We start from the raw sequence: 19,635 nt of genomic DNA, 5'->3' as shown, positions 1-19,635 counted from the left end.
GTTATAAGGTTACGGTTACCGATAAAGCACCAATGTCTGCAGCTTTCTTATACGCCAATTACACGGCTCAAGTATCCTTGTGCCAATTACCAATTTGCACAAGGATTTGCCCGGTGTGTGCACTGGTTGCGCTATTTGCGCAGAGCACTGCGCTAAAATTAAAACGATTTTGATATTTACGCATGTCTGCAAATATTGCACATGCTTTTTTCTTCGTGTGTGGTGAATCTTACACAGTTTACCTGTGGTTCCTGATAATATAACATCGGTAATTATAGCTTAAAAATGTTAATATCGAAGGCGCAAGGACCATCTCTAGCTTGTAACAGGAATTCACATAAATTCAATAATAAATAATAATTTTTTATACAATTAGAACACATGTTTCATTTGTTGCGCTACTTTAAAAATGAATATTGCGCAGTGTTCTTGAGCCGTGTATGTCAAAATTTTCATTTGCACAAATTTCGTCGTTTTATATTTGCGCATGGTTTTTGTGTCATGTATGGGCCGTATTAGGCAACGATTTATTTCAGAAAAGAAAACGCTATCAATGTCTACGCCCTCTATGTCAATTGGCAGAAATTACCTCTTTTATTACTAGAGTAATAATTCTTTCGAATAGCAATCTACATGAAATTATATTTCCCTTTAATCTGTCAAAAATTTCCATTCAAAATTATTTTCCTACAGATCGACGCCACCTCTTAACACACTTATAGCGTGTTCTTTTCTGGAAAAAGTGCTATGCTTTTGTGCGCCGCATAAGGGTTGTAAATATATTTTGTTCTATTCTAAAAAGGAGATAACGCCTTTACGGAGTATTTGGTTTTTTTTTTTGTGAAAATTAGTTCCTACTCGCCACGCAAAAGCGTTACACTTCTACCCTGCATAAAATGACGGTGTGGCAGCGTAACCCTGCTAAACCAGCTGAACGTGACAATTCAATTTCGTAACATCAATAATTTCTGGCGAAGAAAACTGAAATAAAGGCAATAATTGCCAATTAATATTTATTATTATTGACAGCGCGTTTGTGAAAATCAGCTGGATACATGCACTATAAGAGTTGACACTTTCCTGGGGTAGGAGTAACTCTTTTAAGGTTTTACCATTTATCTAGGCAATCATTATTTCAGAAAAAAAAACGTTATTAGAGGCGTTTGCTCGACTGCCTGTTAATCTGGGGATTACGCAACTGGTAGATAACTTTGGCGATTTGATAATATTGAGGAAGTGTGGCAGCGGTGCGAATGGATGTAAAAGATACTGGTAAAATCAAATGCAAACAAAAAATATTTTGCTTGAAAACAGTGTGAATTTTGTGCCAACAAGGCATAAAAAGGTAAGTGATAAGTTCGTGGAAGAATTTAAAAACTTGATATAAATCCGGATGCAGTGTGGTGAAACTGGAAATGAAATAATTACACGTGGCACGGGTGGATTCTGTTATTTTCCTCTGCCAAAACACAAGAATTCTGTTATTTTCCTCTGCCAAACGCAAGAATTCTGTTATTCCTCTATTCCCATGTGAAAAGTCTTGCGACTCACCACGTTTACCCAAATGTATGTTAACGAAAAATGGTAACAAAATTTGGAAAAATTTGGATAAGAGGAGGGATACATTTTAACAGGCAGTCTGACGGCCCTTGAATACTCTAACACACTATATAGTACTACACATGCATACGTTGACGTATTTCACCTTTTTTACTTAAAATAAGTGAAAATCAAACTGATCACCATGCCTTGTTTGAACGCTGCCTTTTATAGTTTACTGCGGTTTTCGTACCTGGAATTTACACTTATCTCGAGTCTGCCAACGTCCAGTTATCTATCAGTCATTACTTTTGACCTTATATACGTTGACCCTATCGCTTTGCTTATAGTGTTTTTGTTGTTGAAACAGCGTTTATTTATTAGTGAAGGGAGTAAAAGCATAGTGATGTGCGGTGGTTGATATCATTTGCCGAAATACATACTAATATAATACATAAATCACTGTCAATTAACAAAGATAACTATACTGGTTTTTAGAAAAGCAGAAAAATTATTAAACAATGGCATTGTTTACGTTATAAAGATAATCAAAAAAGTTTAGTTTAAAAATTACATTTAGTGTCATTATTTTGTGCCTGTGTATTTAGTTTTTCTTTTAATAATTTTAAATTAAGTAGATGTAGTGGAATTTGAAAGTTCTTATGTAAAAACGTTTGAAAAGTTATTGGTGATTATTGTTTTGGACTTAACATATATATTTTTAGTTAACAAAATGTATTTCAAAATTTATAAGCCAAATAGTTAGCATTAGAGAAGGCTATAGCTCTAAATCATTTTATAATTTCTTTTCTTTCTTTAAAACTATATTTATCTTTAAAAATAATGTATCTAGATTCAACACATTACTAACTAAACAAAAATTAGTTATTGAATTTATAAAAAAAAGTTCATATATAATTGGTAGATAAAAAAGAACTGACTATCGCATGCCGAGTTAATTAATTACTTGAAGTAAAAATATGGTAATATAAGTAGCAAATAATATAAAAATTACATATTTAGCGGCTTTGAGTATATTGCAAACCTCATTAATAGCTTACTACATTTTAATTTGACTTTCAGCTTTCATCTGTTCCTTCTTTGGTAATCATCAAATCCCAGTTCAAGTTGATCTATAACGTTTATATAAACACCCCCTCACTGCAATGTAGGTACTTTGCCACACCAGCCTATGTAACCAACATCACTCATAGCGTCCTCTTATATTCTATGCTTTTCTGTGGTTGTAGATTTTTTTAAACGCAGTTGCGGTTAAAACTTTATTAAAAAATAAAACAAATGCGTTTATTTTTGATATAGCAATTGCTTATACATGATCACTTAGCTTTATTTTAATGTTAGCGTTATTACTAAAATATATAACATATAGCCAAGACAAACAATAAATGCTATATATAAAACTACCTTTTTTGTTTAGTTAAGACCATCTCACAAGTGCTAATTAGAATTCAGTTAAACCTGTACTAACTATGGTAAAAGAAGCTTTAAAAAAACCGGAAAGCTTACAATAAAAAAAACAAAATATATTTCAAAATTTACTTTTACTCCATATCTTATTTTTATTTAATTTATTCGTGTGTATTTTATTTTTCCTATAACTAATATATAATTTTGATTAAATGGTATTTTAAGTTTGCTTTCCTTTTTGCCTAGATTCCCGTAAAGTTTTATAAAACCATTAAGCTAAAAACACTAACAAGTATATAGAATTACAAAAGCTTATCACATATGAACTATTTTGCATGCATCTGGTAGCATTAGCGCGCATAGTTTTTTTGCCCGAAATGTTCGCTAGCCCATTTTGTTTATAACTTCTTTAATTTTTAATTATACAAGGCCTAATGGCTTAAGCTTATATTATTTTGAGTGTTTATATGTATGTATTTCAATATATATACATACATATGTATGCTATTTAGTTGCTTTACCTACAATTAAGTATTAAATTGTTGCCAGTGTACATAGTTGGTGCGACTTGAAATTTTTTTATACGGTAAAAAATACCTTTATTTAGTAGATATTTTTTTAAATTTATATTCAACATGTTTGTTTGACATACATGACTGTGTATATACAAAATTGGAACGACTAAACCAATAAAACATTTATTTTGCATGTCCAATTCTTAAACATTTATATTCAACATGATGACTCAAACACTTACCATATTTTTTAAAATAATAATATGAGCACAAAATTTTGCAAATATCAAATAAAATCAATTATCAAGTTATGTTTTTTCAAAACCTTAAACAATTTTTTAATATTTTTACAGTTCTTCGTGCGCTTGGATCACATACGAAAATGTTTCACACAGAAAGGCGGTGTTTTCGTTTTGGAAGAATATAGTAAGTACCTGTTATTTATTTATAACTATAGTTTTAAGTATAAACAACTATACATGCATCGATAGGCCTTCTCAAAGAGCAGTGTAGGCCATTAAAAATTCCAAAAAAGTTAGTTATACCGCTAAAATTTGAATTTCAAAATGACACCACTACCAGTGCCAAACACCTATTTATACTATCAGACTGTTGACACGCACACTAAGGCCCGGTTTTTCAGTACAAGTTCAACTCAGTTTGTCAGTTAAACTACGCTTAAACTTGTTTTGCAGTTTTTCAGTCTACTTTAACTGAAGTTTAAGCTGAGCTTAAGCGGCCGATCTGGCTGGGTTAAACTCCAATTAAACTATCGGTGATTTGGTTCGTTCGAAATGGCGTCGAATGAAACCAACAAGCATTTGGGCTTGAGTACCATTAGAGCTCATATTGATAACTAACATACCTCTAAAATCTCAAAGAGTTGTTACGAAACAGTGGCTCAACATGAGAATCATGGTGTACTCAGCAAAGGAGGGAATTTTTTATAAAGCGAAAAACGCTATTACTTAAGTTGAAAAAATGATAGTTCTCAACTTGTAGTTCTTTGACGGGACTCAAGTGTAAGATTCCAATACTACAGTATTTTCACGAAAATATAATAGAATATTGTGGGTTCGAATCGAGCTCAAGGCCTAACAATAATTTTTTATCATTATTATTGTTATGATAAATTTTTTCTTAATTGAAAAAATTTTTAAATTAGAATAGAAGAAAGAAAAAATTTTAGACAACTGCCAAAGCTCGTTGTATAGATCCATTTCGGGAACTGCTAAATTCCTTCATCGGCAACGTTTAGGCGCCGCTGCTATAACCATTCAGCCATCACAGCGGTTTTTTGTTTGTCTTCATTAATCCTACTTCTATTCTGTTTCGTGCCAATTGATATTCACAACACTGCGACATCTGTTGCAGAATGGCTGTGAAAATTGGACTTGTTTGTTGGCAATGCTGCCATAGTGTCATATTTTATTGACACTTTTTTCCCCGTGCTCTGGGATGTATTAACAATTTTTGTTGTTATATCGGCCTACTGATTTTAAGATCGCGGGTTCGAATCGAGCTCAAGGCCTAACAATAATTTGTTATCATTATTATTGTTATGATAAATTTTTTCTTAATTGAAAAAATTTTTAAATTAGAATAGAAGAAAGAAAAAATTTTAGACAACTGCCAAAGCTCGTTGTATAGATCCATTTCGGGAACTGCTAAATTCCTTCATCGGCAACGTTTAGGCGCCGCTGCTATAACCATTCAGCCATCACAGCGGTTTTTTGTTTGTCTTCATTAATCCTACTTCTATTCTGTTTCGTGCCAATTGATATTCACAACACTGCGACATCTGTTGCAGAATGGCTGTGAAAATTGGACTTGTTTGTTGGCAATGCTGCCATAGTGTCATATTTTATTGACACTTTTTTCCCCGTGCTCTGGGATGTATTAACAATTTTTGTTGTTATATCGGCCTACTGATTTTAAGATCGCGGGTTCGAATCGAGCTCAAGGCCTAACAATAATTTGTTATCATTATTATTGTTATGATAAATTTTTTCTTAATTGAAAAAATTTTTAAATTAGAATAGAAGAAAGAAAAAATTTTAGACAACTGCCAAAGCTCGTTGTATAGATCCATTTCGGGAACTGCTAAATTCCTTCATCGGCAACGTTTAGGCGCCGCTGCTATAACCATTCAGCCATCACAGCGGTTTTTTGTTTGTCTTCATTAATCCTACTTCTATTCTGTTTCGTGCCAATTGATATTCACAACACTGCGACATCTGTTGCAGAATGGCTGTGAAAATTGGACTTGTTTGTTGGCAATGCTGCCATAGTGTCATATTTTATTGACACTTTTTTCCCCGTGCTCTGGGATGTATTAACAATTTTTGTTGTTATATCGGCCTACTGATTTTAAGATCGCGGGTTCGAATCGAGCTCAAGGCCTAACAATAATTTTTTATCATTATTATTGTTATGATAAATTTTTTCTTAATTGAAAAATTTTTTAAATTAGAGTAGAAGAAAGAAAAAATTTCGCAGTGTTGTGAATATCAATTGGCACGAAACAGAATAGAAGTAGGATTAATGAAGACAAACAAAAAACCGCTGTGATGGCTGAATGGTTATAGCAGCGGCGCCTAAACGTTGCCGATGAAGGAATTTAGCAGTTCCCGAAATGGATCTATACAACGAGCTTTGGCAGTTGTCTAAAATTTTTTCTTTCTTCTATTCTAATTTAAAAATTTTTTCAATTAAGAAAAAATTTATCATAACAATAATAATGATAAAAAATTATTGTTAGGCCTGTAGCTCGATTCGAACCCGCGATCTTAAAATCAGTAGGCCGATATAACAACAAAAATTGTTAATACATCCCAGAGCACGGGGAAAAAAGTGTCAATAAAATATGACACTATGGCAGCATTGCCAACAAACAAGTCCAATTTTCACAGCCATTCTGCAACAGATGTCGCAGTGTTGTGAATATCAATTGGCACGAAACAGAATAGAAGTAGGATTAATGAAGACAAACAAAAAACCGCTGTGATGGCTGAATGGTTATAGCAGCGGCGCCTAAACGTTGCCGATGAAGGAATTTAGCAGTTCCCGAAATGGATCTATACAACGAGCTTTGGCAGTTGTCTAAAATTTTTTCTTACTTCTATTCTAATTTAAAAATTTTTTCAATTAAGAAAAAATTTATCATAACAATAATAATGATAAAAAATTATTGTTAGGCCTTGAGCTCGATTCGAACCCGCGATCTTAAAATCAGTAGGCCGATATAACAACAAAAATTGTTAATACATCCCAGAGCACGGGGAAAATGTGTCAATAAAATATGACACTATGGCAGCATTGCCAACAAACAAGTCCAATTTTCACAGCCATTCTGCAACAGATGTCGCAGTGTTGTGAATATCAATTGGCACGAAACAGAATAGAAGTAGGACTAATGAAGACAAACAAAAAACCGCTGTGATGGCTGAATGGTTATAGCAGCGGCGCCTAAACGTTGCCGATGAAGGAATTTAGCAGTTCCCGAAATGGATCTATACAACGAGCTTTGGCAGTTCTCTAAAATTTTTTCTTTCTTCTATTCTAATTTAAAAATTTTTTCAATTAAGAAAAAATTTATCATAATAATAATGATAAAAAATTATTGTTAGGCCTTGAGCTCGATTCGAACCCGCGATCTTAAAATCAGTAGGCCGATATAACAACAAAAATTGTTAATACATCCCAGAGCACGGGGAAAAAAGTGTCAATAAAATATGACACTATGGCAGCATTGCCAACAAACAAGTCCAATTTTCACAGCCATTCTGCAACAGATGTCGCAGTGTTGTGAATATCAATTGGCACGAAACAGAATAGAAGTAGGATTAATGAAGACAAACAAAAAACCGCTGTGATGGCTGAATGGTTATAGCAGTGGCGCCTAAACGTTGCCGATGAAGGAATTTAGCAGTTCCCGAAATGGATCTATACAACGAGCTTTGGCAGTTGTCTAAAATTTTTTCTTTCTTCTATTCTAATTTAAAAATTTTTTCAATTAAGAAAAATTTATCATAACAATAATAATGATAAAAAATTATTGTTAGGCCTTGAGCTCGATTCGAACCCGCGATCTTAAAATCAGTAGGCCGATATAACAACAAAAATTGATAATAGAATATTATAATTTATGTTTGATAAATAATTCATTACTGCTATCAATCAGATGTTTATTTCTCACAATAACTGTTGTCTTTGGTGATATCACCTTGGAGATTTTTTTCAACTTCACCTCAACTCGCTATCCAATGTAGGATTTCAGCTGGAAAAACATGTTGAATATTCATTTGAGAACTGTACATTTCTCAAAATCTCTCAAAGGTTGGATAATAATTTGAATATGCTAATGACGTTGGAAATCAACTCGAGAACTATAAATTTTACAAAAATTCTCAAAAGTTGGATAGTGATTGGAGAATGAAGTTGTATATCAACTTCTGGTTCTGGTTGATGTAGGATATCATCTCCGGAACTAGATATATATCTTGCTGGAGAAATATCTTTTAAATGGTTGTTGGGTAAGCTACATCCATTGTCGTATCTACAAATTATCTAGATAATAAAAACCAATATTGCCGTACAAAAAAGCGTACCCAAAGGCGGCCTTAAACTGTGTCTGAAAAACTGCTCAGTAGTTTAACTGGAGTTTAAATTTGACTAGAGTTTAAGCAAACTTAGTGTAAGCTTCGTTTAACCAACTACTGACAAACCGGGCCTAACGACGCCACGTATGTGTGATGTTGTGTTGAGAAAACCAGGCGACATCATTCCAAGGAAATGAATTTTATCTCGTTAGCAAATTAACGAAGAGTGTGCAAATAATGTATATTGGCATGATTTTCCGTCATCCCTTGTCAAATTTCGTTACGATACAAACCGGTTTCGCCGTTGTGCCATCATCAGTGTCGATTTTCGTTCTGATCTGTTGTTGTCGTTTGTCCTGTGTTTATAGTTCGTAGGTATATGAGCAGGTATTGTCAAAATTGATGCTTGTGTATATTTAGTTATATGTATGTGCTGTGTGTTCATTCAGAACCGAGGGTGGTTTTTACTGATCGATTTGTGTGGCAGGTAAAAGTCAGTAATTCTAGTTGTTTGCTTTCTTTGTGGGTTTGTCATTTTGGAGCGTTTATTCTTTTGTATTTATTTGTTATTCTGTGTTTGCTGTTGTACCTGTGAGATAACTTTGTTTCTTGTAAACAAGCTTTAAAGGCTCGAATATTGATCAGAAATTGTGTTTATCTGTTCGTTTATTATTCTACCGTCGAATGTTTTCTGTTTGTAGATTTCCGTGTTTTCGAGTACGTTGAGACGTCGGCCTTTTGCTTGTGTGTGAGCGACCCTAACTGTTTTATTGATGTTTGCTGGGAATCATTCATTTTCGACCATGTGATTCGCGAAGTTAGACTCTGGTATAATGTTTGGACTCCATGTTTTTTTGTTGTAATCTCAAATGTGTTCTCTGAACCTCGTTTTTATTTGCCGTTTTGTTTGTCCCATGTAACTATGTTGTGCAAATAGTTGTTTTGTTGGAAGAATAGCGCGAGAATCAGCAAATATGAGTAAATGTGCAATTTTCTTTACTGATAATCAAAGTGTAGGATATTCAAGTTAGAGTATTTATTTCGTTTTCTTGGTTGCAGAAATTTTGTCTGCTACTTTGTTAGTTAATAAAATAAAATAAAATTAAATAAAACAAAATAAAGAAAATAAAAGGAAAGGAAAGAAGAGAAAAGGAAAGGAAGGTAAAACAAGAAAATCAAAGGAAACTTAAGAAACGAAAAGAAAGAGGAAGGAAAGGAAAAGAACAAAAAGAAAGGACAGAATAGCAAATGAAGTGAATTTCAACGACTAGGTGAGCTCTAGTACTTATATTTTTTATTAGGGAACGCGGACGCTGTTGTTGTTTTTTTTAACTTTCAAGAGCTGTTAAATCTTGACTTTTTATTTTATGTTTTGTACTTTGGGTTTTTAAAATGTTATGCCAACCCTCGAATTAACAACCTTCAAATAAGAATCAATTATTTTAGGGAGCCTTCACACAGTTACTTTTAAAATTTTTCTTTTTGTTATGAGCTTAGCCCCTCAATTACTAGCAGACCCGGCAGACGTTGTTCTGCCCTAAATTTGGCCTACCTGCATACATTTTTAAAAGCTTTTCCGTCTGACTCTGCCCTCTCCCTCTTCACTTTTTCCTAATCCTTTTAATCACTCCTCCATCCGTCTTTTTCGCTTCATCTATCTCCATCTTTGTGTCATTCTATCACTCTCTCATTCTATCTCTTTTGTTCCAGTCCCAGTCCTAGTCCTAATTCCAGTCCCAGTCCGTCTCTGGTCGAAAAAAAGCATCGTAAACACTAATATAGGCAAATTTATATACCAAATTTCAGGTAAATCGAATAGGACGTATGTAACTAGGTATGTGAGTATTATTAATTCATGTCTCTATTTCGGCTTCGCATGCATATTTATCAGTTTTGCCAGGTTGATGCGACTAAATCGAATATCACAACGAAAATTACTTTAGAGCTCTCAGCAACAGCTTTCATTTGATATCCATATTACCCACACATTCTAGGGGTATCGGGGTCCACGTTTTGGCCTATATCTCGAGGACCCTAGTCACCCCGCGGTATAATATATTACATTTGATATCCATATTGTATAAACACTGTCTAGGCATTCACGGGCCCACGTTTTGGCCTATATCTCGAGTCGCTAGTCACACAGAGGTATGAAAATTACCCCCTACTAAAGCACTCATCAACAGCTTTAATTTTTTATCCATATACTATACACACATTCTAGGGGTACCCTGGTCCACGTTTGAACAAAATCGACTGACGCATCTCTGGCGACCAACTAACACACATTTAAGCCTTTCCTTTTATATATATAAATTTTTATTTTTCACGCTTCACTATAATATTAAAACGAAATGCAGATATTCATTGCTTTTGAAATTCGGCTTAAGAATTGCGCATGGAACAATTAAAGACTCTACTGAATTAAAAAAAAATGTCTTAGTACTTCTAAATCGCGGGCCCCCTCAGAAACCCCTATACTTGATATCATTCGCTATAATATTTTTTATTGATAAACGGGTTGTTTAATTAAACACCAAGCAATTACACGGAAGTATATCCGCACCACCTGAAAATATGAGTGCCGCTGCGTATACGTAACATTTTATTATTACGTATAACCATTTAAAAAAAATTGCAATAAAATAATATTGCGAATATAAACTGAGATATAACCTATCCTATATTTCAAACATAGTAACACGTGATCTTTATATATAAAGATTTATTACCTCTTTAGATATACATTATTAGGTGTTTTAGTCATTTAGTTGATGTTTCTTCTGTGTTCCTTAAGGTAACCATCTTGGCCGACTCTGATTTTGCTATTCGTTTGATAATATCTGCTGATGACGTAAGGTTTACCAAATAGATTTGTCGTAAAACAAGTAAGGAAGGCTAAGTTCGGGTGTAACCGTACATTACATACTCAGCTGAGAGCTTTGGAGACAAAATAAGGGAAAATCACCATTTAGCAAAATTAACCTAGGGTAACCCTGGAATGTGTTTGTATGACATGTGTATCAAATGAAAGGTGTTAATTATTTTTTAAAACGTAGTGGGTCTTAGTTCTATAGGTGCACGCCTTTTCGAGATATCGCAATAAGGGTGGACCCAGGGCCGTAGAGAGAAAATCCGGGCCCGGGACTAAGCAATTTACGGGCCCCTATAAAAAATCCTCTAATACATTTCACTAACTTGAATTAATGACGTCTTATTCATGAATAATTATTGATGGTTTACAAAAAAAAAATTTTTGCCACATCAACTAAATGATTTTTGGACTAAGAGCTGAAAATAAAATGAACACAGAATATTTACTATTTATACTGTTTTATTGCAACGTATAAATAAAATTCTCTTTTAACAGCCACATATTGTTTCAAATAATCTTTTCTAGTTAGTTGGTAACATTTTAATACATTTCTGATAAATTTAATGATGAATAAAAGTTATGCAATATAGAAAGTTCGGATATCAAAGAGTGGCTTTATTTGGTTTTTTCGCTGCAAAATTTTTATAATAATACTAGAAGACCCGGCAGACGTTGTCCTGCCCTAAATTTGACCTATCTGCATACATTTTAATAAGCTGTTTCCGTCTGAATCTGCCCTCCCCCCTCTTCACTTTTTGCTAATCCTTTTATTCACTCCTCCCTCCGTCTTTTTCGCTTCATCCATCTTCGTCTCATTCTATCTCTTTCTCAATCTCCTTCTCCCCTCTTTTCTCTTCTCACAATTCCTTCTCATTCTTCTGCATCCCTTATTGCCTGTCCCAGAGGGTGGTATGCATTTTATTCCAGTCCCAGTCCCACTCCGAGTCTCAGTCTCAGTTCTAGTCCTAATCCCAGTCCCACTCCGTCTCTGGATAATATTGTTACGAATATTAGCAAAACTAAGGGGTGATGCTATCGTCTCTAAGCCGATGCTAAGCAATGACGTGAATTCACATCCATAGAACAATCATTATGTATCTACATAAACGAAACAATAATTGCGTCTACATGGTACAACGAGCAGCGGGGAGTCAATACACAAACACATGCATATATCTGAGATACTCCTGAAAGTATGCAATGAGAAAAAAATCATGCAATTGTAGTTACAGCTGAGAAGTTTGAGAGCTGCTGGACTAGTAGATTCTGGAAGCGCCTAGAAGATGCGAACGTTGAAATCCGAGAGTATAAAAGGCGGAAATTGTAAAGGCGCTGGAATTCAGTTTGATTTGAGCTATCAAGCATTTTCGATTAAGACGCTATCTAGCGAGCCATAGCAGTATTATTTTGAATAGTAGAGTTTTATTTGAGCTATTAATCAGTTTGGTTGTTAAGCAAGCTAGTTGCAAAGTATAAGTGTTATTGTGAAGTACTTTAATAAAGGCCATTTTTCCATTATTCAATATTGGAGTTATTTATTCAACAATTTAGTGATTCGAATTTAGCAGAAGAGCAAATAAGAGGATTTGCAAGTAAATTCGTTACTATTGTTGCCAGAAGAGGGATTGTTGAATAAATTCCACAGGACAACAAGGACACGGCAAAGTTCAGTGAATTGAAGATCCAGCAACTAAAGAAGGAGTTGGAGAGCCGTGGATTGAAGCGAGACAAGCGGCGTTAAACTTGAACTTCAGGCACGGCTACGAGAGGCAATGGAAGCAGAAGGAATTGATGTGGAAGAGTATGTCTTTCATCTTGACGGCGAGGAGACAACAAAAATTGAAGAGAAAAACGAAACATCGCAGACGGTTACCAGCACAGACTTGAACATGATATTGGCTGCAATATCTGCACAAACATCGACAGTAGCATCAATGTCGTCGCAAATGTCAGAAATGTCGTCACAAATGTCATCACAACTGGAAGAGCAGAAGACAAGGAGACACGTATATCCGAAATGTCGTCACAAATAACATCCAGGATTGAAACACAGGAGGCACGTATATCCGAAATGTCGTCACAAATAGCATCCAGGATTGAAGCACAGGAGGCACGAGACACATACCCGAAATGTCGGGACAAATTTCAGCACAGGTATCATCGCAGATCTCTGTACAACTAGAAGCCCGTATGGACGAAAAAATAATGCAGTTTGAGAACAAAATCGAGGCTGAGGTAGATGCTTTAAAAGGTCGTATACAGGAGCTGCAACAAAATCGCCCAGTTATTTCAGCAAGCAATACGAAGGTAAAAACACCATTCTTTGACGGTTCTGTTCCTTTTCAGGTCATTAAGCTACAGTTTGAGAAGACCGCAGCAGTGAACCACTGGAATGTGGAAGATAAGTTGCTGCACTGTTCGTGGCATTGAAGGGGCCAGACGCCGAAATCCTACAGACGATTCCCGAAGGAGAGCGGAACAGTTATGAAGCATTGATAACTGCTGTAGAACGACGTTATGGAAGCGAGCATAGGAAACAGATATTCTAAATTGAGTTGCAAAACCGCCACCAAAGAGCGAATGAGACTTTGCAGGAGTTTGCCTCGGATGTTGAAAAGTTGGCACATTTGGCAAATGCGGACGCACCCGTGGAGTACACCGAGAGGGTAAAAATCCAGAGTTTTATGAATGGCATACGGGACGTAGAAACGAAACGAGCGACATATGCAAACACAAAACCCACATTCGCAGAAACGATATCCCATGCGCTGACTCAAGAAACAGCATTGCTTCTGTGTAAGCCAGTTTTCAAAGCATGCCGTGTGGAGGTAGAAAGGCCAGAGTGGGTAGATGCAATATTGGAGGCGCTGAAAGGATCGCAAAAGCGGAGTGAAAAAGTTATCAAATGCCTCAAATGCGGGAAGTCCGGTCACATTGCACGTCATTGCGATCTTGGTCCTAATAGTTCCAACAATGTGGGTGGCCGTAAACGCAAAGCTGGAGGAGATGAGCAAGAGCGAGTAAGAGGTAGAGATCGAGAGCTAGATCCAGCCATTGAATGCCCTGTGATATCTGTGTTGCAAATTGGTAGAAAATCGATCAGTCTTACCGTCAGAGGGAATGTGGATGGTAAAGAACGTGTACTGACTGTATATACGGGCGCATCTCATTCCTTGATCCGATCTGACTTGGTCAACAGGAGAATAAAACCGTTACCTGGAGCAAGGTTGCGTATGGTCACAGGCGAGTATAACCAAGTCCAGGGAGTAGTGATATGTGAAGTCCTAATTGGGAAGGTCATGGTTCTACACAAATGTGTTGTGGCGGAGATTGTTGATGAAGTTATATTGGGAGTGGATTTCTTGGTTGACCATGACATCAGGATCGATATGCGGAGAAAAATTATGCGCTATAAGAACCAGGACATATCACTTAACTTTAGTTTGGAAAAAGGGTTCAGCAGTAATCGGGTACTAGTGGAGAAGACTCGACAAAGGCCACGATATTCAAACGTAAAGGTTGATGGAACAAATGGGCCAAACAAATCAAAACCGAAGGTACCTGTGAGAGAAACACTGGCATTGAAAATCCCTAACAGACGTACTAAAACGAAGGAAAGGATTTCGCAGAAAGAATGCAAGGGTGGTTTCAAGCCAGGGCACACTACTGTTGTGAAGCATCGGAACGATACTTATTATGCAAAGCAAATCCGTCCAGCGCAAACTCTACGAAGTAGTTCATTGGCCAAACAACAGAGTGTGAAGGAACGGCCCAGGGTAATGAGTAGTAAGATGAAACACTGGCATGACAAGAACTTTAATTCGGAAGGTTTCTTGGTGGGAGATTTGGTATTGTTAAACAATCCTCACCGGCGGAAAGGTGTTCCAGCCAAATTTCGGTGCAGTTGGGAAGGCCCGTACAAGGTTGTGAAGAAGATCAGTGATACCATCTACCGCATACAAAGCATTGAGAAACCACAGAGTAGAAGAGTGGTACATTTGGAGATGCTAGCGACGTTTAGATCGGGAGATTTGTCTGATCGGGACGATCAGACTTAGGTGGAGGGCAGTGTTACGAATATTAGCAAAACTTAGGGGTGATGCTATCGTCTCTAAGCCGATGCTAAGCAGTGACGTGAATTCACATCCATAGAACAATCATTATGTATCTACATAAACGAAACAATAATTGCGTCTACACATATGTACCATGTACGAGCAGCGGAGAGTCAATACACAAACACATGCATATATCTGAGATACTCCTGAAAGTATGCAATGAGAAAAAAATCATGCAATTGTAGTTACAGCTGAGAAGTTTGAGAGCTGCTGGACTAGTAGATTCTGGAAGCGCCTAGAAGATGCGAACGTTGAAATCCGAGAGTATAAAAGGCGGCAATTGTAGAGGCGCTCGAATTCAGTTTGATGTGAGCTATCAAGTATTTTCGATTAAGACGCTATCTAGCGAGCCATAGCAGTATTATTTTGAAGATAGATAGATAGATAGATATATCGATGTTGTGAGGTTAAGCACTGCGACCTATTGGTCTATTGCTGCCGTCTCAGCAACCGTGTGTCCGACTAAAAAACATCCCCGTTCTGGAACCGTCGCCCACCCCGACACCACTTTCGCATTACTTCAGGGTGGCGTTCCATATTTCTCATTTTTTAAGAGCCTACTGTTGTCCCTGCATCCAGGTTCCCGCTATTTGCTCTGAGTGTCCATTTAATCGCCACTGCTTCGCATGCGAATTTCTCTGCGCTCCCTCTCAGCATCTATCAGGCGTGTCATTACTATAAATGCCATTTTGCTCACTGCAGTCCAGCACTCTTTCCTGTTGCACATATGTGAAACTAAATTTCTCGTTATAGGTTCTTCCCCAAAGACTCCATGCAAGGTGAGTCTTTCTTCGTGGAAACGGGGGCAGTAGAACATGACGTGTTCTGCGTTTTCTAACTCTGTGGTACACATTGGGCAATGAGGATCTTCCTCTATCCTACGCTTCCATAAATACTCTTTGAAACCGCCATGTCCACTCATTATCTGCGTGAGATGGTAGTTCAGTTCGCCGTGCTTCCGCTCATTCCATTGAGCTACGTTCCAAACTAGTGTGAAAGTCCAACGCCCTTTACTCGAGGCCTCCCACCGTTCTTGCGACTTAGCTATTGTTTGTGTCCTTGCTCTTTTCTTGTCTTCTTCAGATGGTCGCTCGATATTAGTGTTATACAGATCTATTGTGCCCTCAATTCTCCTTACAACACTTCATCCAAGCCGACTTCTCTGAGAAAATCCAGAATGGTTCCCGGCTTCAGAGAGTGTATGTGACTATTTTCTAGTTTGAATGATCCTAGGATTCTAAGCCTTCGTCTCGCGACTGTCTCACATTCCTTCAGGATGTGTTCTGCAGACTCATCTTCGACATCACAGATAGCTGATATGCCCAATTTATGCATATGGCTCTTTAGCCTACAGTGACCTGTGAGCATACCTGTTACAATCCTCAGGCTACTTTTTGGGAGGTTAATCATAGCCTTATATCGCTTCGAGTTGTACCCTCCTATTAGTGCCTTTGCCTGCCGAAGTCCTGGACTTTCGCGCCAGTGTTGTTCTCTGAGGCACGCCTCCTTTTGTATAAAGTCCTCCCTAATTGTATGTGACCCTATTGGCACCATAGGCTCGGGTCCTATTAGCTTTCCGGCCGCTGCCAACTTGGCAAGCTCGTCCGCTCGCTCCTTACCATCCACTCCTCTGTGTCCAGGTACCCATGCCAGACGGATGGTGTTATTGACTCCTAGATTGTTTAACCTCTCCACGCACTCAAGGACTGTTGATGATTTAATCTCAACCGAAGTTAATGCCTTGAGTGCAGCCTGACTGTCGCTGAGTATAGCGATTTTCTCGTTGGTATATCCCCGCTGTAAATTTATCTCTGCACACCGGCTTATGGCGACAACTTCGGCCTGGAAGATGCTCGGATATTTTCCGAGTGGTAGGGATATTTTGGTTTGGGGCCCAAAGATCCCCGCTCCTATGCCCTCCGGTGTCTTCGAGCCATCGGTGTACCATATTATAGTGTGTTCCTGGTGAAGCGCTTCAATCCTGGAGGTGTCCCACGTACATTTGTTCCCCAGCTCTATTTTGAAGCGCTTCTCAAACTTAATTATCTTCCTCGTATCATCTCTGGGAAGTTGGATAATTGGAATCTTCTCCTGCAGCTTCGCCATGCTCCGTGACTGTATCACTTTGCCTCTTCCACATCCCTCTTTAGCTATGTTTACTAAAGTACTCCTGGCTGCCTGCTCAATTATTATATGTAGAGGCGTTAACTCAAGCAGCACTTCTATTGCTGCCGTCGGGCATGTTCGCATAGCTCCCGTAATGCAGACACACGCTAAGCGTTGAAGCTTCGTGAGCGATTTTTGTACGGTCACCATGGTTGTTCTTGATGCCCACGCAACTGCTCCGTACAGTATGATAGGTCTCAATATCATAGTGTACATCCATCTTAGGATCTTTGGGCTGCATCCCCAGGATCTTCCTGCAATACGTCTGCACACCATTATTGCTCTTGTGTTGTCGACGTGTTTCTTCCATAAGAGCTTAGAGTCAAACATGACTCCCAAGTATTTCACCTCAGACGTGTACTCCATCTGTACTCCATCCATTGTGATTTGCCTAATCCCTTCCAGTTTCCTTTTCCTGGTGAAGGGCACAATGGATGTCTTGTTAGGGTTGATGCTTAGCCCTACCTCAGTACACCATTCTTTCGTTAACCTCAATGCCCTTTGCATTATGTCGCAAAGGGTGCTCTCAAATTTGCCCCTTACAATGATAACAATATCATCCGCGTACCCCTGACATCGGATTCCGTTGTCTGAGAGCCTCTGTAGAAGTTCATCTACTACCAGGCTCCACAGCAGGGGTGACAGGACGCCCCCTTGTGGACATCCCTTCGTTGTTTTAATCTCTACTGAACCGTCCCCACTTGAGGTTTCGGCAACCCTCGTACGCAATAAGGCGTTTATCCACATACGGATTGGACGCTGTATCTCTCTTCTCTCGAGTACCCGATTCACACTTTCGTGTGTATATGTTGAATAGTAGAGTTTCATTTGAGCTATTAATCAGTTTGGTTGTTAAGCAAGCTAGTTGCAAAGTATAAGTGTTATTGTGAATTACTGTAATAAAGGCCATTTTTCCATTATTCAATATTGGAGTTATTTATTCAGCAATTTAGTGATTCGAAGTTAGCAGAAGAGCAAATAAGAGGATTTGCAAGTAAATTCGTTACAATATATTACTCTATACCAAAGCACTCATCAACAGCTTTCATTTGATATCCATATTGTATAAACACTGTCTAGGCATTCACTGGCCCACGTTTTAGCCTATATCTCGAGACCCTGTACCTGTAGTAACCACCGCGTGAGGTTTACGCAACTTGTGTGAAAGTTTGAACAAAATCGACCGACGCATCTCTTCAAACACTGGCGACCAACTAACACACATTTTAGCCTTTCTTTTTATATGTATAGATTTTTATTTTTCACACTTCACTATAATATTAAAATGAAATGATTTTCGTTGCTTTTGCAATTCGGCTTAAAAATTGCACATGGAACAATTAAGACTCTCCTGTATTAAACAAAATGTCATAGTACCTCTAAATCGCGGGCCCCTCAGAAACCCCCTCCCACCGCCCTCTCGGCGGGCCTGGTGATGTGCTATACTTGATATCATTCGCTATAATATTTTTTATTTATAAGCAGGTTGTTTAATTAAACACCAAGCAATTACACGGAAGTATATCCGCACCACCTGAAAATATGAGTGCCACTGCGTATACGTAAAATTTTATTATTACGTATAAACAAATAAAAAATTGCAATAAAATAATATTGCGATTATAAACTGAGATATCACCTATCCTATATTTCAAGTTAGATCAAACAACACACGGGGTGCAAAACAAATTCAAAATCGTTTCAGTAGTTTAGGAGTACATTGGCCTCAAACCTGTGTCACGTGTTTTTTATATATTAAGATCAAAATTTAACTGTCTTGCCAAAACGGATTCAACACAAAGCATGACAAGTCCTAAAACTCGCTCTTTAGATGAACACGATCTATGAAAATTTTTGATTCTTGAAAGGACGCTGAAGGAACGTTCTGCACTAGCTACAGTGACAGGTATAGTGCAAAAGATACGTAAAGCAACGCAAATGTTGTGGAAAATCGTATACAGATTTTGAATATAGATGGCATTTAGCAATTCCAATGGTGACAGACCTATATCAAATTTTGTTTCGTAAATGTGTTCCAAGTGAATTATTTCGCATTCTAAGCTTTGAGAAATTTCCAACTTGTTTTTTTCATCCATGTCATCAAATTGCCACAAAAAGGAAAACGTCTCGCTCAAATTTCTCATAGCTGCAAATCGTTCAGTAATGCCAGCGATTACCGAATCAACGATCACCAGGAATGTATTGTTTTTAAAATCAGACTCTGAATCATCCGTAATCATCTCATTTAAATTATCTTCAGAACTTCTTTTGGGTTTTCTCTTTCGAATGTCCGGAAACTTTGGCGACATGTTCAATTGAATAGCAACTGTTTTGCATTCGTTTAAAATAGTTTCCCATTGAAATTGAAATTATTTCCCTGATCAACTTTAAAT

The 19,635-nt window shown here is 37.3% G+C and overlaps 1 protein-coding gene across 14 annotated transcripts in view; it reads left to right on the top strand.

Moving 5' to 3' along the window:
• Rab3-GEF (Rab3 GDP-GTP exchange factor) overlaps window positions 1–19,635 on the top strand; it is a 304,714-nt gene that overhangs the window by 224,904 nt on the left and 60,175 nt on the right. For all 14 annotated transcript variants that reach the window (XM_067781899.1, XM_067781887.1, XM_067781888.1 and 11 more), the window contains one exon: window positions 3,836–3,908. In XM_067781899.1, the coding sequence (XP_067638000.1) occupies window positions 3,836–3,908 (73 nt within the window). The remainder of the gene's footprint in view (window positions 1–3,835; window positions 3,909–19,635) is intronic.

Source organism: Eurosta solidaginis, chromosome 4 (genome assembly GCF_040869045.1).
Source record: "Eurosta solidaginis isolate ZX-2024a chromosome 4, ASM4086904v1, whole genome shotgun sequence".
Taxonomy (NCBI): domain Eukaryota; kingdom Metazoa; phylum Arthropoda; class Insecta; order Diptera; family Tephritidae; genus Eurosta; species Eurosta solidaginis.
Note: the sequence above shows the minus strand (reverse complement) of the source record. Positions and strands in the feature narration are given on the sequence as shown.